Source organism: Microchirus variegatus, assembly GCF_963457635.1.
Source record: "Microchirus variegatus genome assembly, chromosome: 1".
Classification (NCBI taxonomy): Eukaryota; Metazoa; Chordata; class Actinopteri; order Pleuronectiformes; family Soleidae; genus Microchirus; species Microchirus variegatus.
In genome coordinates this window covers 15,545,261-15,571,087 of record NC_139802.1, presented here as the reverse complement: position 1 = coordinate 15,571,087, position 25,827 = coordinate 15,545,261, and the positions used below count along the sequence as shown (strand labels likewise).

At 42.1% G+C, this 25,827-nt stretch overlaps 1 protein-coding gene across 7 annotated transcripts in view; it reads right to left on the bottom strand.

Annotated features, from left to right (window-relative positions):
- The window catches only part of oxr1a (oxidation resistance 1a), a 79,815-nt gene extending 54,351 nt beyond the window's left edge, over positions 1-25,464 (bottom strand). For 5 of the 7 annotated variants that reach the window (XM_083893688.1, XM_083893690.1, XM_083893689.1 and 2 more), the window contains exon 1: positions 5,452-5,692. In XM_083893688.1, the coding sequence (XP_083749814.1) occupies positions 5,452-5,629 (178 nt within the window). In that variant the 5' untranslated portion in view covers positions 5,630-5,692. Of the gene's footprint in view, positions 1-5,451; positions 5,693-25,355 lie in introns of those variants that run through there. The other 2 variants (XM_083893694.1, XM_083893693.1) reach the window with 2 other exon arrangements.
- Between the last annotated feature and the right edge of the window lie 363 nt (positions 25,465-25,827).

Genomic DNA, 25,827 nt, shown 5'->3' with positions numbered 1-25,827 from the left:
ATAACCTGATGCATTGACTATAGTTTTACAATTTGAGGTAGCCCTCAGAATCGTGAACAAACCTAATCATAAGGCATCGATAGAGATTCCCACTCATACATTTTAGACCTGTAAGAAACGGGTAATACTAGAACAATTCTCAGTGCAGGGCCTTTAATTGTAAAAGAAAGCGTTTTAAATTACAGTGCGGTTTAATTTTGTAGAAGCAAGGGCTCTGAAAAACAAATGTGTCTACAGGACTAAATGAAGGCGATCAGTGACATGATTAATGTAAAATCCTCCACAAAGTGCAGCCCTCGTCTCACCGCAGTCTGAAATGGAAAACCAGAAACAGAGGCTGGATTGCCAACACAGACGGCTTATTTTCCGTTCAGCCAGACAAGTTTGCTGAGATCAAGACAGAAGGAACACAAACGGCGATAGTGTCTCCTCACATTCATCTGCTTGACTATCAATCGCATGTGGGGAAAGGAATTTGACGTGATAAATTGTCTCCATAGCAATAATAAAAAAAATCTAAGGATTAAAGAAGTTAAAAAGGAATACTGCTTCAGTGTTCTTGCCATGGATTTGTCAAGGAGCTGACTAACACATATAGAACACAAAGTTCAAAACAAACATTTGTCAAACATTTACAGAGGAAGGAGGAACATTGACCTCATTTTTTGGACAAACAAAAGTGCCACAAATAACCATACCTGGTGTCAAAATACATATGGCACCAGTTTTTCCAATAGCATCATAGGTTAGAAGTACTGGAGATTTAATTTGGGACTGAAAAGAGCAGCAAACCAACCCTACACGCTTCTGAATCTGACATGTATGAAGGTATTCTATCACTGTCATAACATGTAGAATCTAAAATTACTTATTATTACTAGTTTAAAACATAATTACCTTCCCATAAACATCGGTTGTGCTCAGTTTTACAAAACTGGTAACACTGTTCATCTTATGATTTTTTTGAACAGTTGATACGTCATACTGTTAGCGAGTCAGACCGTTATCATATTGAAGACAATGTCCTTGAAGAAGGACATGGTTTCAGCTTGGTGTCTGATTCTGTTGCCACCCGAAACATTCTTTGAAAAGTCTAGAAGCAGTCGTGAGTTCAGACCCTCGATCCATCTTTGTGGGAGCATAGCAGGTGTACAGTGTTGTGGTCTGGCACTCCCATTGGGAATCCTGCTACTAATGTTCCCTTAACAGATCCTCTTGATGGCGCACGGGTCAAGCAGCGTGCAAATACAAACTGCTCAAGGACTTCCTGGAAATTAAGGTGATTGAAATCACCAATTACAGAGCTGAGAGAACCAGCAGATTGCACTCTCTGAATCACGTTGGTAATTGCGGCATAGTTGGTGTCAGCCGTAGGGTAAATGTGAACAGTGATAAATACATGAAGACCCTGGGGACAGAAAGAGTTTAAGCAATGCAGAGAAAGAGTTCAATGTCAAGAGGACAACGCTGCTCTTCCTCTGTGGCTCTGATGAATCATCTGATGTTATTAAAAGAAGAGTGGCGCACGTCTTTTATATTTTTAAAAATGGCAAAATGTATTACAGTAGCCAACTATAATGGCACTCAGTAGAGTACATGCCTCCACCAAAGCACAACAGTGCCCTTAAATTCAATCAAGCTCTGATAGCTGAGGCAACAGAACAATGCAGGTCATTCTACTTCTCTGAATGAGACAGATATTTTTTCACTGATATCTTGCAGTGTTTGGTGTGAAATTTAAGAAAATGCTGGGTGAAAAAAAACCCTACTTCTGGTAAAAAGTCATGATTCCACCTCCAAACTGGGATCTGCATCACAATTTGAATGGGTATTCACCCCCGGCTGATAATCCACCCTTTCCAGAAAACCTTATGGAAGTGAGATCAATGGCTTTTTTAAATCTTACTAATAGACAAACAAACAAGCAAAGACTTGGTTATGCTTGTTTATATTGGTTTATATAAGATGAATTTAGGTTCTATGTTGCCAAAAAGGGGTTTATGATCCCAAGAACTCCCAAGACAAATGTCATGGAGTCACAAGACAATTAAAAGATAAAAAAGCTGGAAAAATGAACTTATTTAAATTTTTTCCATTACTGGCACGATCACAAGTCGTGTGTCTTACTAAATACTGCCCATTTACCTGAAATGATTCCTATTTGTGTCCCTACAAATGATGTAAATATCACATTTGCCTGAGTTGGTCCATGAAATGACAGAAAATGTTGAAAAATATTGTGTCAACAAACCAAAGTTTTAGTCCTAATTAACATTGGGAATTAACATCCGAGAGGATCTGCAAATAATAGAATTTTGCTAAACATCCTTTGAAGCGGCTGAGAGGACAGATTGACATTAAACTACTCTCCAGAAAGTAGCTTGCATCAATATACTTTAAAATATCAAAGCACTGCACTGACAGATACCCATAGTGTCAAAACAAAAACCTGTTATAATGGCATTTCAAAGAAAAGGCAAACCCTACATCAGTCTAAAACAGCCTTCCTAGTATTGTCACTCACATTGATAATCAAAACACAACAAAAATAAGCTAATTTCAAGACTACAGAGTGCCTGTAAAAAGTAATTTTGCTGTACTTCATGAAAGATTACATGATTGTGATTGTTGATTACAATTCTGAGGAGCACGCTTTGCTGTAGTATGTAATTTCAATAGCTGCAGGTGTTAGTCTATATTATCATCTACACCTTACTACAGGTGGAGCTGCCAGAGATCGCAGATCTGTCTCTGCCAGTTGAAACAATACCAGACATTGCTGTGTGATAGTAACAATAGACAAGTCAAAGCAGAAAACAAAGTTGGATAATTCATGTCGCGGTGACGTGTGTCATGCTGTGCATGTGAAAGCAAAGTGGCATGTGTCGCATCATGTGGCTTATTTAAAATCTGTCCCTGGCTCTGACAGAAAAACAACAACTTGTGAACCCAACTTTGACACGCATTCTCAGTGACGCTACGGTGGCTCAAAGCTGTGTCACCGTGAAATCTGACAGAGCCTAAAGGCTCCCTAACAAGTTTTTTTTAGTTTAAATGCAAATGTTTGACAGATTTGTTTGAGGGTCAGGGTATTTCCTTATTCTTCCCATTTACTGAGAAAATAACTGCCCGATTTTTCCTTTATTTACTAAAAATTATCATCAGACAGTACAGTAACGTGATGATTTAGGTGCCATCATATGACTTAAATGTGGAGCCCTCAAGTCATGTGATAACCAGTGGCGATACAGTATCCCTGTCTCATTAGTTTTAGTCATCACCATGAAGGGCCTCTATGGTTTTTTTCTTCACATTCCTGATAGTGCCCGATAGACGTTTATTCAGAAGTTGGGAAACAAATGCCCAGTCTTATTAAACTAAAAATGAAACATCACCTTCACACTTTACTGGCCACAGAGGTGTCGTTGCCCCAGGAAATGTGAGTTCACAAAGTCGTCATTGCATTGGTTGCACTGGTTCAAGTACATTAAAAGGTGACATTGCTTCACTGGTTAGATCAACGGGGGAAAAACTATCTGCCCAACTTGCAAACCGAGACGTTTGTTGAAGGAAAAAATACCATGAACATTAGTTATCGTTTGATACAGGCTGGAGAGAAGGGGCAGACCAATCGCGGCTGAATGATTTTCACATATATGCGACCAAATTGGTCATACTCTCGAGCCCTGCTGAGGGTACATCCATATTATAAAACATTCTTTTAAAAAACACATTTTCAAACAAAAACTCCACTGTCCAACATTTTAGCTCATGTCATCTATCAAGGCTAATATGTGTCAAAACACATATCACGTGACTATTCAGGTACACTGACTGGACATGTTCAAGCCAGTGTAAATTGGAAGTTTTTTTGATCAGTTTCAGAGAGCACTACCAACCACAAACATTGATTGTGAAAAGATTTCACACAAAACTTTTTTTTGCATGTCCTTACTAAAACACAACAAAAATGGAGGCAGCAGCATTTCTATACTTCTCGTTTTTAAAACTTTTCTTTCTTTCCAGCTCCAACCATGGTCCACTCCCATCATCTGCCCACTTCCACTACCTGAATCATGTCCATCATATCAGGCCTTGAGCAGGGCAGTAGCCTGCAGATACAAGCCACCCCCTCAGTCCACACTGCTGCTGGGAAAGAAAGGTGCGAGAACTGCTAATGACCCCCACTGCCATCCACTGCATTTCAAGAGCAGCTGAGCATGCATCGGATTAATCTTTGCCCTAATTAGATCGAACAATTAACCTGCCCCGCACCAAGCCTTGGGGCCTGATGACTCCGCAGGAGCTGCAAAACGCCTGTACATTAAACCAGAGCAGGGTGAGGAGATGCCCTCACACTGCAACGTCCGTGTTTGGTTGGCAACAACCAACTCATGCTAACTAATAGTGCACTGCACAATCTGCAATAATATACATGATGATATCTGTCTCAACTCAACAGCATCAGATTTCTCCCTGTTAATTCAAATTCAGAGACGGCACCGATGGGCCTCATAATAAATTATGTGAGAGGGGAAAGTATGAACAGGGGAAAAAAACAAATCCAATTTTTGTTAACATGGAGATGCTCTGTGACACGAAAAGCCTCGAGGACATGCTTGTTCACTAACTGGCTGGATGGTTTCAGCATGCACTGTCTGCTGATGTGAAATATTTGGGTATTATAATACCTCAGCAGACATTTAAGTGAAAAGACGGACATACCAGCTGCAGAGTACATGAACCTTCTGATACGTTAAAATATTCAAGAAAAAAAAGGGGAAACCACAAAGCACAGAGGAACACAGTAATACTGACTACAGAGGAAGTCTACCCCTCAAGATGTGTGCAACAGTTAGTGTTGCATCATGATTCGCCTTCCCCCTTCAGCCCAAACTGGCACACACGAGTACAGAGTTTGGTGAAATCTTAACTCCGTCTTCTTGTCGACATACTTTGAGTAGCCTTCGGTTATGACAGCGTTTTAGGAAGTACTGACAGTCACTCACTGAGCTGCTGACACCATGCAACAGCACGGATTTCAAAGTCGATAAGTTCATCAAAACAAAAAACTTGTCGTTAAATGCCATGTGCAAATTTACGGCTTGCAATTTAAACAGCTTTTGTCTAAAAAAAAGGCTGCATAACCTCAATAAATTGAACTTTAACAGGCAGTTCAAAACCGACAGCGAAGGCGTTCTACTTTGATGACACTGCTGCGGAAATGTCAGTTAAAACTAAAACGGAATATAAAGTTCCATTAAATTGGAAAGATATCCTAGCCGAAAATCACAGGGACACGCGTCGTACACGAAGAGATACTCAGTTGTGTCCTATGGAGTAAGAACAAATATTTTAGACCTTGAAATCATAAAAGTGAAGAGTTTTTCAACGGAGTTCGGCAACGTGCACGGACGAGTGGCCTACGTGTCCACTGTTACACACACTGACCTGGTCTGTAGAGGGTGAACACGCTTTCGTGTTGTGGTCCTGAGTGGTGGTGGTGGTGGTGGTGCTCCTGCCGGAGCTTATCCGCGTCCTGAGGTTCCGACCCGGACCAGAGTCCGTGAGAGATGGCGTCTCTGACAACTCTGGCGCCGCTGCCCGTGATAGAATATATGTAGTCCATTGTCGCCGTGTTCACTCACGACAAAACGTTTAGGAAGCGTCGCAAACTACGCGGACATGTCGCTCGGCGGGCTAAAAAAGTTACACCGTCAGAGTTTTGGCGAGCTTCCGACAACAAACATTCCTCAACAGGAACCATATGAGAGTTGTCAACAAGCGCAAACTTTTTCCTCCCCCTAGTGGAGCCAAGCGGTGTCACACAGTTATACTGCCCCCGTTCACAGAACACACCCACTAAAACTGTGTGTGTGTGCGTGCGTGCGTGTGTGTGCATGTGCGCACCAGCCATTTACAAGAGATTTACTGTGTATTTAACCAATGAATCACCACTCCGTGTATAATCATGTGTTATTGACAGTCTCTTATAAAGTTCTTGAGTAAAAGTACAAATATCTTAGCAGAAAATGACTTTGGTAGAAGCTGAAGTCACTTTTTAATAATGTTACTTACGTAAAACAAGTCTTGAAGTATGACATTTACTGTACTTACTGTAAAAAGTAATTTGTCTGATATAAAATGGATTTAAGTTTTAAGAAGTAAAAGTATTGAAGTATTGCCCTTGAGCAAGAAACTTAAACCCCACGTTGAAATATGTGAATGGGTGAATTGCAAAATTATAGTGTAAAGCAGCTCATCGAGGCTCGTAAAGCTCTATATAAATACAGACCATTAACAACTCTTTTGAATTTGTTTGGAAGTAACAAGTAACAAAGATAGTTTGGGGAAATGTAATGGAGTAAAATTAAAAGTTGCTAGAATACAAATAACACAATACAGATAAGTGAATGTTGCCATTTTCACAACACCCTCATATCCCAGTTGCTTGTCAAGCAGAGGAATGAAAAGATAATTGGTTTGACAGTTGCAATGCAAAACATTTAAATTTGCAATGTTTACATTTATTCTTTGAAGAGTTAACCTGTTTTCAGATGAGTCATTATTCCAACAATCCAGGTAGTAGGGGTAGTAGTTTTCCCAGAGAAGAAGAAAGTAATTTAAAGGAGGTATTAAGATGTTTAATTTCATTTTCCAGTATCTGTCTACTCACTGCCTGGGTCTATGTTATGTTTTTATGTTGAGATTGAGGGGGGGGGGCAGCTATATTAGTCAGTCTGTGCACGTAAAAGACTCAAAATAAATCTTTATTTAGGAGTTAAATAAACAAATGCATAAATAATACCATCCCAGCCCAAGTGATTTCCAGAGTTCGGCTAGGACATTTCTTAGCCCTAAGTGTGGCACTTAATGGGACCAAGGGGAATGGCATTCGTTTGACACCGACCATAATAATACTCCAATAAAATGAGACTTTCACATTGGGAGGGTCAAAGTACACTTCTGTGCCATTATGTGACTCACAGGGCAAGACAAGAACTCTAAGAACTATGACATATAAGTGTATGCTTATCCAGAGAGAGATATAAGAAGATGACAGACCAGAACAGGGTGTAATAATAGGGGCAGCAGACTCTGGGGAGCAGTGAACTAGAAATACTGTTTTGCATTATTCATTTTTAGGGCCAGGGCTCACGAGTGCAGATATATCCTGAGGTGTTTCAGGTGAAGTAGAGAAGAATGTGGGGATGGTGCTGACACCATGTGTGTGTGTGTGTGTGTGTGTGTGTGTGTGTGTGTGTGTCAATTACACCAGAAAAAGAAAAAAAAAAAAACATCACAGCAGTTCCTGGTATCAGTGCTAGGTTCAAACAGCTGTTATAAGTGAGTCCAATGAACCAGAGACAGCAGCAGGGCAACATGTTCAACACTGAAGACACGCCATCTGCTGGAAAAACAGGGCAGTGCAGGACAAACGCACACAATTACAATATTTTACTTTATTTGTTTTGTCTGACTCAAGGATCAGTCCTTGAATGCATCACAGTTACTGTAATACAAAATCAACCAGAGGGGGGGAACCATGCAATACCTATTTTTGACTAACTGAAAAAAGATAACGTTTGGATTTTTATTCATGGAAATTATTTATTTAATCGGGACAATCCAATGTAACATAGTCCCAAGAAACAAAATCGTTAATATCTGGTAGATTATTCGAAACAGCTTGTGTCAAATTTTCCTGCAGAATAAATAATCAACTAAAAAAAAGGGAAATGAATTGAAACCTTTGCATTTATTTATTTAAATGGTCAAATCGGTGTTGTACAACAAGGTTTTTACAAATTAGAATCTTCAGACTTGTATGCTGGATATTAACTCTTTTCAAACATTTGAGTGAACAACTCATGGAGATTTAATTTTGTTCCTCTCCGACCTTGCACAGGACCCTGCTGGCACACTTGGCACACAGACGGTGTGTATCACTGGGTCTCAGTCTGGCATCCTGTCACCCCCACAAAGCCTTGTAGTTGCCTGATATACTGTGTTGCTGTACCAGCTGCCCAGAGCGGTCATAAAATCATCCCTAACATCCTGGGAAGGTGCCCGACTGGGCTCCTCCTGCACAGTTTGCTTTGCATTTCAGCTTAATTGCTCTACAGATATACTCGGCAGAAGTGCAGACCAAACACAAAGCGGTAGCTAGTCATAAAGGCCTAGAGAGTGAGAACTCCAAAGACAGAAAATGAAAGAAATCCCTCTGTGCTCATCCAACAAGACCCTCATTGCATGGAAATGATCAAACTTATTTTGTTATACATTGTCCAATTTCTGTATTTAAAGGCACATAAAGAGACTTAACTGACATTTGCTGTGTTTTATTTGTTCAAAATACAGGTCACCAGTCCATCACAGGGCCATGACATCACTTCCCTTTTTTTATATTATCTAATGAGAGCAGAACAGCTCTTGAGAGCACAGTGCAAGTCAGGGAATCGTTCTACTGAATGACATTAAAATTGTGAAGTCTTGTTATACAAGCACCCGTATAAAAACCTCCTGGTGTCAGCAGCTGCCAGCAAAACCCCTGAGAGGGTTTTGTGTATGAGGCTCTGTCATCATCTGAGAGTGGGGCACCAGGGAGTGAGTGCTAATCTCAGCACGTCTCCATTCGAGAGGCAGGTAGGCCGCAGCCTAATCCTGAGCAGGGAGGAAGGAAAACGGTTTCTCTGCAGAACAACACACGAAGGCTAACGGAGAGCTGATGCTTTTCTACCGGCCGCTGACTGAAAGACAGACAGACGGACGACACAACCGAGATTACGAAAGCAGAGCCGCAGCAGAATGCTGGAGTTAACGCCAGCATGTGTGAGAGCATTGGAGCGACTGTGTTAGAATATGCACACACACAAACACACAACCGTGATCTGCTCCTTTCCGTTCTTCCAATTACAGTGTAGAACCGTGCGACTTAAACACAGCAACACATCGCGGTCATGTGACACGAACGCACCTGCTGGTAGACACAAACAAGCCTTTAGCTGAGAGGTAATGGGTTAAGTGATTGCAGAAGACGTGGATCTCACGTGGCGTCATGAACCACAAGCATTCTGCACCGTTATATCGCAGCCAGGCATGAAAAAGGCATGAAGACCAATGAAGACAGTTTGCTGCTTGAAGAATCAGGCTGAGGCATCCAGACAATGGCTGTAATCACAGGTGCTGTCAGAACATCCCACCCTCGCTCCGTTTTTCATTTGGGAGGTGAAGCTCGAGCTCCTCAGCGCTGTCAGCTACACAACAAACACACATGTCTTTAACACCAGCAGTGGGCCCCAAATATTCAAAAGAGCCTGGTGCTTTTAAAGGCTGTGACAATGGCGAGCTGAATCACTAGATCATGTGTTGGAATGTGCTGTTCAATTAGTCACGACTGTGGTGACACACGTCTGACTGCTGTCACTCACTCTCTTTCCCCCCCCCCCCTTTACTTCACATGAACATTGTTCATATGGGAGCCTTTTGCAGCTCGTGTGGGCCGCAGTGAAAGCACTACACCAACATTTATGGTCCATGAGTCATTTAATATATACGACATCAGCATTGATACTAAAATCATTCGGTTAGTCTCCGCTCGATCAACAAGCTCGCCGACAGAAACGATTAACGATAAACAAAGCAACGGACAGGCCTGCCGCTGCAGGAAAAGACGAGTTAAAGGGAAAGTGGGACATTAAGGGAAACATGCTCATGTGCCTCGTGTTGATGAAAGTTGCTCTACACTGCAGATTTACCATTCACTCACACATCTATGTGCAGTGCTTTCTTTTCTATCGCACATCTTACATACCCATTCACACTCAGAACAGCTGGGGTTACGTGTCTCGCCCAAGAACCCATCGTCGGCATGTAGATTAGTGGAGTTGGGAATTGAACCTTCCATTTAAAACATGACTCACTCTACCACTGAACCATATTCTTCCCAATAACGTGTAGTCAGTGTAGATTAGCAATAAGGCTTAAAGTGAAGTGAAACAGATGTAATCTGGCCAAGGAAATCGTGCGCCCCTGATAGGTCACTGTGCAGAGAGAAATTCACATGCTCACCTTGATGAAATCAGGAAATGAGACCTTTCAATTCACCTGTTCTATACAGTGAAACTAAGAGAGGAAATGGGAGCAAGCATACAGTTCTCTTTAGTCTCTCTATCCTCTGTCTCAAACTCCACAGAAACAATATACTAAATATGTTGGAAACATGGAATGATAATGAAGATTGTAAACAAAAATCTGTTTTATTTCAAGGTCAGAAGACCTTCAGTGTTTTTCACTTGTAAAGTGGAGTTACACAGGACACCACACGGCCCTGAGCTGTAGGAAACTCGAGAGGACATTTCCACGGCAACCCTCTGTCCCATCCCCAAGATCTCCGCCTTTTGCTACAGATTCAGTTCTTGTTAAAAGGGGACAAGTCTTGTGGTTTTAAAAACAGAGACACATACAGTATTTTATTTTATGTTGTGTGAATACATGATGTCAAAGTGTGGAAATAAACCCCTGCCATCCAGCTTAATGCCTCTAAAAGAGACCGTAAACAAGACAAGGAGGAGACGCTGAAGTGTTGACACCGGACCACTGACGGAACATTTCAACACACCATTACTGCCTGGGCTTTCCTCTCAGGACAGTTCAACAGGGTGGCTGGCTGTGATCGATGAGCTATCTTTCACCGCCGCTTCCACTGCCCCCGCTAGTGGTCATCTATCCTCTCTGGGCCTCTGTGCTGTCTAAGGCCGCTCCGAGACGCTGGGTGGCCTCGACGACTGATGGCCGCAGGCTTAGCAGGAAGAACACATCAGTCTGCTGAGAGCTGTGCTCTCTCCTCCAGACTTCCCACCTTCCTCTCCTCTCTCTGTGCCTGCATTACGTCTTGTTTTTTTTTTCCTTCTAATTATGAGGGTGCACTTAATTTCAGGTAGAGAAAAAGAAAGACACAAGACAAGTGAGGGAATAAAAAGGTGTAACAGTGGCAGATGAAAAGGAAGGAGAGGGTGAGTGTAGAAGGGAAAAGAGAAGGGACAAGCATCAGACACGCATCATTGCCTGCTTCATACAGGGCTATTTATTAAAATAATAAAGCCACAGCCTTGTGCTGCTGAAGGTTGAGGCCACAATAAACCTGACAGGGAGAAGAGAGTCTGCAGGACTCAGGCTTTGTCAGGCAAATAAACAAAATAAATGTTCTGTTATTTCTGTGTCCACTTTATTATCTGAGCCGGATTCTCCCGAATGGAGTTAATTGCTTGCTTTTAAACTCAGACACAGTCATATAATTCATCATTACGCTAAAAAGCCTCTCATAAATCACTCAGCCAGAGCAGAAGAACAAAGATTCTCTGTCTCAACATGCATCAGGGATCAGACGGAGACCACACCAGAGCAATGCGCTACGCGAGGAAATTAGAAAGAAATGGACGTCTTAAACACGACAAAGATGGTAAGTGGCTCTGCACTGTCTCTATCCGCTGTAAAACTGTCTTCACCCCTGGACACTCTTCATCCATCACCTGATAGTTCCACAAGTGTGCTAAATTGGATAATGAATCTGTCTACCCCAGGAGATGCGGTGGACGGATAATTTGTTTCTTACATTATACTAGACGGGGACATATTTGCATCATCGGAGGTGTGAGAGGACGGTGTGTTTAAATGGACGCAGTGGCAATCGCTGTAACATGGGTGAATTGGGACACAATGAAGGTGTAATTAACTGTGTTGTGAAGGGACTCATTGATAAAGAGTCGCACCGAGTCTTCTTATGATATCAAAGTATTAGCACACAAGTTGCTACCTCTGTGGCTGAAGATAACGTTACTATTTACTAAAATTACACGTAAGCTACTACTGCTGCTGCTAGTCCGCGTTATAGCCAAAAACGTGTTTAAACTAATATCTTCTTTGTCTGCATAATTTTTTTTAAACAGTGATATAAAGTCTGGAGTCATTTCTGGCGCAAAGCTAAGATGCATCTCCTGGCTGTTAGCATGGCCATTAGCCATATCGCTACAACTAACTATTATTTTCATAATTGATTAATCTGTTGTGATTGTTTGGTCCATAAAATGTCAGAAAATGTTGAAAAATGTTCCCCAGACCTTGAAATGATGACGTGCTCAGATGTCTTGTTTTGTCCACAAACCAAAATCTTTCTGTTTTAATGATTACTAGTGCAGTGCCCGCAGGAAGAATGTATTCCTATAGTGGGAGCTGAAGAAGATTTTTCAGTTATGTTAATGCATGATAAGCAACGTAAACACATAACACAAAGACCTCATTAGGCACAATGCAAATCAAATACGCCTTGTAAAGAGATTCTAGCGTGGCTGACGGTCACAAAACAGCTAGCTACGCTAATGCTAATCGTAGCCTTAATCGCTTACCTTCGGAAACCGGTTCGTCAAGTTAGCAGCAAAATAGTAGTATGCTATGTAATGGTAAATTCAATGTCTCTGACTCAGAGCTAAACTGCCCATCACCCTATACCTGCCCAGCACAGAATACCAGGTCCTTTTGTGTATTGTGTATTGTATATTGTGTAATTTTCATGTCTGGCCTGAACTTGCACCTTCCTGCATCATCCGCAGGGAGTTTGCTCCCCGATAACTACAGTGGACAAAGAGGTGTGAAAACCGCCTGGAAAGGTAGAATACTTGTCTATTGGAGGAATGCGAAAGGGGAGTTGCTCAGGTATAAATGTGGATAGCTCACTATGCCCTGGGTCTTTTATCCAGCTAGGATCACTCCTGTGAAGATTTTCTTTGCAAAAAAAACAAAAACTTGTCGGCCCGCAGAAGTTCTCTATTTCATTCCCCACCAGCAGCAGAGAATTTCCACAACAGCTAATGCTAAATAAATATGTGCGCACTTATTGGTGAATGGATACCGACTTCGTCGTTTCAGTATAACACCATGTTCTGAGTTGAACCGTGTGAAAATGTTTCACCCACCGTGAGGACAGCCTCTCCTCCTGCCCACCCGTTGTTAACACTCTGACAATCCTGATGGCGCCCCTGCGTCATGTAGCATGATAAATCAGCGAAAATTAAAATTACTCCAAAAAAATTTGTAAATCAAGGATGCACACCATCGGGCCATGCTCAACCCATATCCAAAATCTTAGGGCGATCTGAATAACGGTCAGCTCAACACACAGACACAACTTGCTTTATAGATTTTGTCAAATGGAAGAAAGAAACCAGAAAATATTCACATTTAAGAGGCTGGAAGATCAGAAATCTTGTTTTAAATATATAAAAAAAATCTCTTATACTGTTCTACGTTAAGTCACAAACATTCTCTACCAAGTAATTAACACAACGCAACACAATATGTGCAGGAGATGTTCAGTCCAGTGTGTGTTGATGCATGTTCTCGCAGTAAGGACAGGGGGTGAATGTGTATATGCTGCTCCTTCATGACAACACGCGTCAATCAAACCAATGTGGCAGCTTAATGCCCTCAGTTTGCACTTTGTCATGTCTGAGCAGAAGACTGATACCACACCTCAGGCTTCACATAGAAGCTGTCTGAGCACGGAGGGCACACGGCCATGACCCAGCATCCGCTGTATACCGTTAGTAATGTAATTTATGGATCATTGTTTTATTCAACAAGGTTTGGCATGTCTCTACAAAAATGCTGCTGTTGCAAGTGTGCTCCAGAAGTGAAGGCATAAACAGATTTAAAATGAGGCGACAACACAAACCGAATGAAAAAGTCCTGTGTGTTTTCTCTATGCATTCACAGTGGAAGAGAAGGAGGTTTATGCTGCCATGTTTCTTTGTGATTGTCCTTCAGAGCCGTGCCATCCACTGAATGTCCAGAGCAATGACCCATGTGGAGGAGACATCATACTACCCTGGCCCGGCTGAATCCTGTCCTTTGGCTAGTCTTCCTCTTGGATAAACTTGCTACATTGCAAATGTGACCCCGGAGCATGTACAACACTGAAGTCCTCCACATTCTCACAAGAGGAGCTGGAGGACAGGATGCAGAGGGAGGGGCGCATGGCTCAAGGTGGATGGATGACAATCAGTGGTCATTCTCTTCTATTCCAACCATTTCTGGCCTGGATCCAATATTCCCATTTACAGTCACTATGGCAGTGAGGAAGTGAAACTCACAAGGACAAAGAATTCTACAAAAACACTAAAATCAACTCTTGAAATACAGTGATTACTGACTGAATAATGACTGAATGAATGAACTCAGTAACAGATTAACAGGTCATATTGTTAGATGTCATCATTCATGGTAGGTTGATCCAAAAATATGAATGGGTTTCCACTTTACCACTTTTGCATTTACTCTTTTACACCAACTCTCATGCTTTGGTAAATCCAGTTAACATATGTGCAAATATAACTTCATAACTATGTAGTTATCGGCTTCTTGGAAGCTTTGACTGATTTACTCTGCTCTGTGTGATGCTGATCCTCACATAAATATGGGTTTTTCACTCCACCTCTGCACCAGAAAATGTACATTAGTTACAGGCAGAATATAGAGCTGCTTTTAAACAAAAGCAGCCTGTGAACCCATGAGTTACGGGGGAAACAAACATCAACAGTTATGTGAAGTGGCATACCTTATTTTCCTTCCACTGTAAAATGAATCAATAGCAGGGGCTGGGGCCTGGGCCGAAAACTGCTTACTCTTCATTTGAGCTATATGTAATCAATCGTAGCCAGAGGATGGCTGGAGCCCTTTCCAAACTAAGCGGGGAAACTGTGGGATTACTTGCTCTGTGGCATTTATAAATTGTACCCAACGAGAAGAGGGCCACCAAGAGACTCCCAGTCGACATAATTACACCAGCCAGCCAATAAATCCGACCAACGCTTGTATTACACTAATACTGCAGTAAATTTAGCAGCAAGTGGCTTGCCTTACTTTGCTTTCTTGCACTACAGAGGAAAACATTTTATTTTTTTTGTTTCCATCTCCAGTAAAAAGAAGGAGAAAGAAAAACACAGTAGCCTTGGTAGTTACTGATATTGTGGCCTTTTGCCTCTGGCACAGCTGTGAGTCAGCATTGAGATTTAGTTCTACAACACTGCGTTGACTCATACATATGACAGCGGAGCACGCTGTGGAGGACAATCTGCATTCAGTACCCTTGAAACGGGAGAATGTGAAGTGCTCTGCAAGTCCAGCTAATGCTATTTGCTTTTGGGGAAAAAAAAAACCACACACACAAAAACACACGGAGGACACGGGAGCAGCTGGAAAGCACGGAATTGATTCGCGGCGCACACGCACATGTCTACGGGGGGCATTTAGAAATGACAAATGTCAGACAAAATGTATCATCTGGGGCAGAGATAACATCATACTGGCTTTCATGACATTGAGACAGACCAAGGATAAGTGATTCTCTTCCCCCAGGTGTGTGTGTGTTGCATGCACAAGAGAACACCTTGACCTCTGCTGTAATTCCTTTTAGTGAGACTATAAATACCTACAGCCACATGTGTTATTAAGTATCACAATGTAAGACCTTCTTTTCTGAACATTTGCTCCAGCGTTGGAACTAAATGTCAATCCACCTTAATTCCCTCAGGGATCTTCCACTTGATGCAACCATGGCAGAAACCATATGCTCTTGCATTCTGGCTACAAACACAGACAAGGTCAGACTGAATCAATCAGTGAGCTTTGCATGATGACCAACCACCCTCATGTAAAAAAAAAGAAAAAAGGTCATGCTGTTAAGCTTAAAAAGTTCAAGCCAGCATCACAAATCAGTGATTAATTCAGTGATGTCACCGGTTTGCTTTGAATGATAATATGAAGGCGCACAGAGAGTAATAAGCCCAGAGTAAAAAGTCAAAACCTGGAAAAACCGCGGTGACATTCTCTGCATAATAAACAAGCCTGTGTCAAAGCTGCTTCACTGCTATCTGGAGATGACTGAAACAAACTATTAACCTTTGTGGAAATTGTGTCTGAAGTATATATGTGTGTGTATGTGTGTAAGTGCGTGTGTGTATAATTTGCATGGCTGCCCACCCTGCTCGTGTTGCAGTGCGTATTATTAAACTGACACGAATACAACGGAAGCGTCTCAACTCCCAAAAAACGAGGACGCTGCCATCTGTCTGAGGCACGCCAACATGGAACGTCCATCAGAAACGCAGTCTTGCAAACACTGCGCGTTCTCCACAAGCGGCGGCGGAACAAAAACAACTCCACTAGCTTTTTTCTTGTTTACAGAGAGAGTGGATGAGTACGTGTCAGATATTCCAATTAAGTTTGTGAGAACAGTGTGATTTGGCTGCCTCTGGTGTCGTTTAGCGTTTAGCCCTAGTGGTGCGTTTGTTGTGTGGCTTTTCTTATCAATGCACGGCGTACAGACTGCGGTGTCCTGTGGGCAGCACCACTTTCACGGGATTAACCGTGGAGGTTGTTGTTGTGCAATATAATTCACATCTGCTTTTATCTCCAGCGCGTGCAGATGATAGTTTGTCTGTGTGGGGCCAAGATAATAGGCTTGGATTCTTGTGTAGACTATAAGCACAGAACTCGTACCTAGAAGAAAGATTGGTGAAAGATTGGCTTTAGTCGTTTGGATAGAGTAAGGATAATTAGGGACAAAGTAATGTCAGTCATGTGGACGCTAATGGACCTCTGCAGACACAGATTTGGAATGTCCAACCAGGGGAGTTGCAGCCTTATGGTCATTCACGAGAACGCACATTTTAGGCATTTTTGAAGTCTACATTTATCATTTAAATGCATTCTGTTAATATCATACTTAATATTTACCCTTTCAACATACACTATCATTCAAAAGTTTGGGGTCACTTAGAAATGTCTTTATTTTTGAAGGAAAATCACTTTTTTTTCAATTAATATAATAATCAGAAATACACTCTATACATTGTTAATGTGGATAACAACTATTCTAGCAGCAAATATCTGTTTTTTAATGGAATATGTACATAGGTGTATAGAGGTCCATTTCCAGTGTTCTAGTGGTACGTTGTGTTTGCTAATCACGTTAGAAGGCTAGAAAACCCTTGCGCAATGATGTTAGCACAGCTGAAAACAGTTTTGCTGGTTATTTGACGAAAGGGCAAAATTATTATTATATTATTATTACTATTATTTATTTTCTAATCTTGTCAATGTCTTGACGATATGTTCTACTCATTTTGCAACTCTTTTGATGAATAAAAGTGTGACAATTAATGGAAAACAAAAAAAAAAAATTGTATAGGTGACCCCAAACTTTTGAACAGTAGTGTAGGTCACACCTCAACAAGATATAACAATGAACACATATTAGGAATATAAAAATACCTATTGCAAGGGAAATTTCTCTAAAATTGTGGATGCAAAAATCAAGCATCTTCATCTAATTTTTACCACTTTATCTTATAGTGAACCTAGATTTGCTAACATGCTACAAAACTCCGACACTTATGTGTTATATAAAGCTAATACATACAGCACAGCAGACGTCATTCGCAACCCATTTTATTCTGACCTTTATATTCATGATAATCAGGGAGTAAACTTTTATTTTTTGGGGGCGATAACAGATTCCAAATGCTCGATCTCTTTTCATTAACCGCCCTGTTCACTCAGTGGTGCTACATTGATCTCTTGAGTCAATGTGCAGTGTCACATAGTGACGGACACAAATGGAGTATAGAGAGAAAAGCCAGAGACCACGAGACAGACAGGAAGACGGTGAGACACAGAACGGCTGCGTGGGAGGAAGTGAAATTAAGAGGGGGTGAGAGAGAGAGAAAGAAAGACCCTGCATTGGATTTGTGGTGGGGGCTAAGCTAAGCTGCCTTCTGGTGCAACGTGACCAGCCTATACCGCCAAGGCGAGGAGGCCTGGGCTTATCTCGCTGTGCGCAAGCAGCTCTGCTGGCAACGGCACCGTGGCACGGCTGTGGGTGCTGCTGTCGGAGCGTGACAGATCGCTCTTACACTGTCTCTCTCCTCCCATTTTCACCCCATCCCTCTCTCCTTCTCGCTCATTCACTGGGGCAGAGCGTGTGCAGGTTTGATACTGATGCGCAACATGGGGACGATTCATACTTAAGGGGGGGATTTCAAAACAGAGGAGTGGCATCCCACAGTGTCTGCAGTAACAGCATGTGGGTGAGACCCATTTACTTTGCATCTAAAAAGAATATAAATGTTTTCTAAATCGCTTTCTTTTTAACTTTACATAAAAATCGACATTTAAAGCCTCAGAGAAGACTCCGTTCAAGTAAATCTAGAACATCAATTGACAATGGTTTATGTCACAGCCTTTAACAGCCACCACCCACAGAACCTGACAGAAATAAGCTGCTGCCACTCCTGTTAGCATACACTGGGTAGGTGAATGAATACCATGTGCAAAATGCATTTATTATGTGAGAAAGTAAACATTTTATATGTTATCTAGAACTAGAAGAACGCATATCGCTGCTCTATTTGTGTCAATTTATTTTGCCCCACAGCCCCAAGGAATACAGAGCTGCTAGCCTCATATATTGACATGGAATTAAAGGAGATGCTGCGAGTGCTGGTCAAAGCTCGCCTGTACGAGGATGTGGTCCCTGCTTTGGTCACATTTGATAATTATGAGGCAGACATGTCTCTCTGTGGCATGAGCATGGGAATGTGAATCAATACGGACAAAAAACTGTGCACGCGTAAGTGGCTGCTTGTTATATTCTGTGCACAGTGGTAATCACGGCACGCAATTATTAGGCATTGGAACCAGCTAGAGAATAAATACTACCACTGAGGTCAATCACATTATTTATATGTGGGTGGAAAACAGCGACAGACATGAAAGTTGTCCCGCTTTCATAGCAAAAACAGAAGGATGTTTCCCAATGGCCTGTGTGTACTTCACCTCTGGCTATGATGTGGAGGTTTAAACACAACAGACGTGCCACCTGAGACCATTACATCAAATAAAAAGGAGAGAGGAACACCGGTATAGTGCCTGCAGCACTGGCACTAACTGTCAACTGCCATAGTGATTAGCTCCTCAAAGGATGTCTTGCTGTGACCATACACCTGCTGCTGAACACCGTATATAAAACCGTTTCTGTGTGTCTGCACGCAAACAAAATATGCAAGTACCAGAAGTAAAGCAGCAACAGTCACTAAGGCCACTTCACTGGACTCCTGACTGTTGCATCAATACATTGAATAGCTGTTAATTAAATTCTGGCCGTCATGAAATTGCCCCATCGTGAAACTGCATTTCGAGCAAACTTTGGCGGCAGCGTGGAGCAAGTTAGTGTATTGCTACAGCAGCACCGATTTCTCCCGTCTTCGACCCTGCAGTGAAAAGCCAATGAATAACTAACAGGGGAATAATCAGTCACACGGAGGCAGTGGCGAGGTCCACCACTCTCCAGGCGTAGGGTAAGATAACATGTGTGGTTCTGTCTTGCTCATTAGCATTTTCCCCTTGTCAGGTGTTGTAGACACGGTGCTGCTGGGCCTCTGTTTCTGCCTGCAGGCCATGCACTCGTCACTGAGGTAACGATGCACATTAGTGGCAGGAGTTGCTACATGGACACAAAATTATTGAAAGGGCAACATTTGAACAGAATATCTGATGACAGTTTAAGTTCTGATTCACTATGATATATATATATATATACTGTATATACATACACATGTATACATATACACATGTATATACATAAATATACACACACATACATGTATATATATATAAACACACATACATTTATGTATATACATATACACACATACATGTATATACATACGTATACACGTACACACGAGATATGCATACATATACATGTATGTATGTATATATATATATATACATACATACATACATACATGTATACATATACATGTATGTATGTATGTATATACATGTGTGTGTATATATATATATATATATATATGTGTGTGTGTGTGTGTGTGTGTGTGTGTCTGTGCAGTTTCAATGTAAACTAAATTATTTGCCAGAATGAAAACACTATACACATGATATCATTCATCAAAGTCTGACTTAAAACAGTAGATTTTGGCTCGCAGTACGTGCCGAAAATACGCCAGACGCTCAAAACCATCACGACGAGTGCGAGACGGTTCTTTGCATCACTTGGGAATAGTACTTGGTGTTCACACAATTTAAGTAAGTAGTGCTTCAGGGTGTTCCCCAGCCATTCCCAGCTCTTCTGCATCTACTGTCGTGTGGCCCCGGCATATTGGGAATAAAAATTATTCTCTAGACTGGAGCCAAGGCTGGTGCCACAATCTGGAGCAATCTGTAAATGCTGCGCCTTTTTTCCTATAACGCCCAGGTCAGGAAATAGAAAATAACAAGTTGGACAGCAACACAGGGTGGTAAAAAAAAAAAGCAAAAACAAGAAGGGAATGAATGGGTGAGGGGAACAGAAGAGGAACTGGCGAAGAAGCCATGGAGGGAAGTTAAAGGAGGGTGAGAAGTGCAGCAGCTCTTTTGAAAGTGAGTGTCTGCAGTGACATGCTGTGAAGGCTCTACCTTGGTGCCCATGTAAAGACATCTACAGGAGGGACAGTGGCATATCTCCTGTTTACTTTGGACAGTGAACAAACACAAAGAACTGCCATGTGCATGCAGAGCTGTATAATATAAGACAAAAGATAGAAGAGTACTTTGTGCATTCAAAACGCAGCATCGTGGAACTGTTTTCAAATGCCCCTCGTTGTAGACAGGCAGACTAAAAGTCACACTTAATGAATGTACTGCTGCGGGGGACACTGGGTTCATCTCGTGTTTTGAGTTCTCTTACCCCTGCCAGCCTCCTGAAAGGAGCTACAGGTTGGATATAATGATGTAAAGGTCAGACATGGTGGTGGGACTCTGAGGCTGTCAGACGGAGATCCCTGGAGCCTGGCAGGGGTGTCAACAGTCACACCCTCTCACAAAGCAGCGCTGCAGGCATCTGCGGATCATAGACTTTACCATACCTCTCCTTCTCTTGGCCCCTACTCTTCTGTCATTTCTTTACTCTTCTGTCATTTCTTTGCTCTTTATTTCTTGCCATTTCAATGTCTTTAAATTTCAACATTTTCCCCTCTTTTCTTTTCTTTCCTCTCCCCATTATCTTGTTTGTCACATTGCATGTGAATACATGTATTCTGGACTTATCTAAAAAAATGAATAAACTCACATGAGAAAGGAGACAAATGAGTTTAGTCTCACCTCCTGTAACACCTCATACACTGTCCGCCTTTCCTCCACCACCTCCTTTCTATCGCTCGCTTTTCCATTTCCAGCTTTGCATTGCCCACATCAGCGGCAACCGACTCCCACCAGCTCCTCTTTATTCTGAGTTAAAGGACAGTTAGATGGCCGTGAAAATATATTTTATCCGAGCACCATCAGCATATCAATCACTGCTGTGATTCAAGAGGAGAGAAATGCACTTGGTGCCAATCCTGGTTGGTAGAAGTATCATCAACGCTCAGGTTATTAAAAACGTCTGTGGTGAATGCTCTATGTGTCTCTAATGACTGGTCTGTCTGAAGCCTGGCAGACAGCGCAGCATGCTGCCTGCCACATTATTACTATCCCATTAGAATAAATTAACATGATCTGTCTCGAAGTAGAAGCCTGGCCACGGGGCCCTTCTAATAGAGACAGGGACTAGAGACACAGGACAATCACTAATCAATGTCTCATTATAAAATATACAACAGAAGTAATAAGACAACAAACGGCTGAACATTCTAGAGTGAAAACTCGTCCTTATCTGGGCCACTGCTGTGCTGTGATTCACACTTTTACGAGATTGTGTACATCGTAGCCCAATAAGTGGAGTCATGTTTGATTTAACGGCTGATTGACCGCGACTTCCGACCGCTCATTTCAACAACAGTTGCTCTCCGTTGCCAAAGAATGGACAGCGGCTGATAAGAGAGGGCTGAAACATCAACAGTCGGTGAACCTGTCCTCCTGCCAAAGCTTTTATCCTGCAATTTCCTTTAGTGATTATCAGCGACCATACCGATTACGGACGACTGCAGGACGATCCGTTCTCCAGCGTCAATCCCAGGCACAGTGGAGCAGAGTCGAAGCGCGATGACTCTGCTAGTGTCGCACTCTTGTGAGCTTCATACAAACGCATGAGGAGCAGGAAGCATATTCTCCTTGTGAGCTGAGCACCCGCAGCCCTGACCTTCCCCGCAGAGCAGCCAGGGCAGCAAAGTGCTCAGCTGCTGCACTGATTTGCAACACTAATTGCAGACTCTTTGCTCAAGGACATTCATATAACCCAAGAACTCAAACTAAACCAAAATAAACGGGTGGATCAAAATTAACTCACTGTTTGCCTTTAGTTGAGCAGTGTAAAATGAGCAGTTTTTCCACCCTTAAATTCAACTTGTACTTAAAGCTCACATAGAGTGGTCCTGTTGCACATATATGTTAGTTATGGAGGTCTACTAACATACATTAACTTGTTTTTATGGTCAAAAACCTCCTAGTTGCTGTAAACAAGCTGATAGAAATCCCTCTTTTCTAATTTTCTTTTCTAATTCTCTTTTCGCGATACTTCAGACCTCTCTGAAGTATCGCACACCCAGAAGACAGACTGTGTTGTGATTGGCCAGCCAGCGTAGAGCCTTCCCAGCTGTCTTGCGATTGGCCAATACCCAGAAGTGACATAATCAGCACACCCGCTCTCAGAAGGGCAGCTCCCCCCTCTGGAACGGTGGATGCACTGCTTCTCATTATCAAAACATTGTTTTAACAATGTTTAAAAATAGCTTCGTCACGACTCCCCGCCGCAGTCCCTTTCATGACTTTGATGCGGAGTCAGACCCAGAGTCAGAAGACACTGTCGCTCGTGAAACACTTCCACAACGGACGTTATTCTTCTTCTGCGGTTCAATGTACGCAACCGGATGTGCCCGGACTAGTGCCCGGAGCAGGACGATCTGCTGTTCAGGAGAACCGCTGTTTACGTAACCGGACCGGGTTTTTTCAGAGATCTCGCTGAGCCTGAGATTACAATAAAACACAGCGTTCTCAGCAATGGCTGAACTGTTTGTTTCGAAAATTCAGGGCTTCGTAAACGAGGTAATGACGCAGATACACACTAAAAAACAGCGCTAATTGGAACTTCCGGTCTAGGTCCGCTTTAATGGCTAAATGCGTTTTTTTGTATTTCCAAATTTGAGAAGTGATTTGAGCAATTGAATGATTAGTGGTAAATAAGAGCCGGATATGAGGTATTCAAATGTCAGCAGTTAATTTGTTGTTGATGAGATCACTCATGACGAGACACTTTGACTTTGACTCCGTTTCTGCTCTCTCTTTTGTTCGTGTACGTGCTCAGTCCTTCGTGGTTTGAACCTTCTCAGATTCTCCCTCACGGCCGACCTTCTCTACATTTCCACACCATTTTACCACAACACAAGCCCGTTATTCTATTTTACTAATTCTTCACACTATATTAAATTCATCACATGCATCGTTTGGAGTCTATGCGCCAACATATCCCCATATATACCCAAGATATGATATGATGTATTATTCCTGAAATGTCTTTGCATATGCCTCAAGGGTGAGTCAGATATATATATAGAAATGAATGGATGTCACTTTTCCAGCTTTTAAAAGATTAACCTTGTATAGCGTTTTATAAAAGCAAAACGACTGGATCAAATAAAACATAACGTTATATTAAAACTTTAGTAAATTGTTGCTTTATGTATCACACTAACCCATCACCATTCTCTCCTTTTCCAAACAACGTCAAAGTGCACACACTCATGCCCTTGGTGAGTCAAATGACAGTTGTGGGATTAACAGGCAGGCGGACTTGCATTTATAGATATATTACCTTTCTATTACACCCCATTAGCTTCATTTTACATCTCCTTGAAACAATAATATTGCCTCGAATTGCATCATCTAGATGTTTTGCCTGATTATGCCCTAATCTATAAACACTTCTTTGGTCAAAATATGATTGTTTAGTTACAAGAAACATTAACATATCACAAAGACAAACCATCGCTGCTACCAGGGACATTGAGATAAGTGTATGTGCAGGTTACGACTGTTTAATGCAGATAAAAGCATGCTGGAGACGCTGGCTATATAAAGTGGAGTCAAAACAGCTTTAAGAGGCTTTAAGACGTAACTGGCAATCAATTACTGGCAGCTGATCACTTTTTTGGCACAACAGCTGTCAACGCTCGGAAGGTTTCAATCTGGCAGAACATATTTTTGCAGCATATGAATCCATAAAAATTACAGGCGTGATGAAAAGCTTCCTGCCGTTTGCTACCTCATAACTTCGACACGGCTCATGCGACGATCCAACAATCTTAAAGCAAGGATGTTGGAGTTCAGATCCGCAGGATCGACAGTAAACGGTAACACGGTTACAAAAACCTTATTGGGCAAAGTAATGTTATGATCATAACGCTTTGCTACCCAACACACAGTGCATGTATAGACTTAGTCGGACTGGAGGAGAACGGAAATTCTCTCTCCGGTCTTTGACCGGGAAGTAGAAGGAGACGACGTACAAACTACAGTACTGTTGCCAGAAATCATACGGCGGCAGCTGCGTCTCTCTTTGGACAACACAGCAACCACGAGAGTCATGCTAGAGATGAATTTGTATCACGACTGACATGTAAAGCATAGAACCAAAGCAAGATCCATCTTCCCGTTCACGGTTTGTTTTTCTGTGGCGAAAAACGGAGGTGGAGTAGGAAGGAGCTCGATTGACCGTGCATATACACGTGATGACTAAGTAGGACTGTGAGGCACATGTCAATAGATTATATCAAATCTGTATCTGTAAGATGAAGAAGAATGGTTGGAGTATAATGACAAGCATCAAAGATGTCAGTACAAGTATAAAATAGACTTTTAGCATCAGCTAAAAGGCACATACTCAATCCCTCCTTCTAACCTTGACCGGCGCAGCTCGCTAACTGAATCCCATCAATGAAGTGAACAAAGATTCATTGCATTTAGGAGTTTATAACAAGTTTAGCTCAAACTCATTTCATCATCAGTGGGAAAGTCGACTTACCACCAGCCCTCTGACACAGGAGTAGACAGACAGGAGGAGCCATCACAGGGACTAATCTCACCAGAGTCTCATAAATAAAGTTTACATGGCAGGAAGTGAAGGCCAGTCATTGATCAAAACACAGAATTAACCATTCTGCAAAAGCAAATCATAATAGTTTGTTGATACTTTTCTGAGGAATTTTCCAGATAAATCATTTGCCTAGAGTTAATAAAAATGTCCTACCACAGAAATAACGTTGTTGTTTTGAATCACTTGCTACATAAATATAAAGTGTGTCATTTACCTATGGTGTAGCCCCTCTTCAGCTCGCCACATCGGGGGCTGCGGTGCTGGGAGTTGGCGGTGTTGTTCTCCTGCACTGCGAGGACGGTGGTCGTCTTGGCAACAGGTGGCGAAGCCCTGTTGAGGGGTGAGGCCGGCACCAGAGTCGGGGAGAACCCTTGACTGGCAATGTCCACGGACTGAGACTTCTGCTTCAGTCTGCGAGGAAATAAACACACCACGGAAGCAAAGGCATTATTACCACGCGTAATACGACTGAAAAGTGTTACATTTACTTCACTGACACAGACACTGCTGAATGAAAGCACACTTCCATGCGAGGCTGTTGATGTCACTGAGCTGTAATCAGGACCAAGACCATTTTTGCAGTGGCAAAGAAGTTCAGACAAAAGAATCAATAGTCCACTTGTAGCCTTGTTAAGGGTGAATTTATTAGCATCACTTTGCCCTGCAGAGATGACTCACTGGAGGTG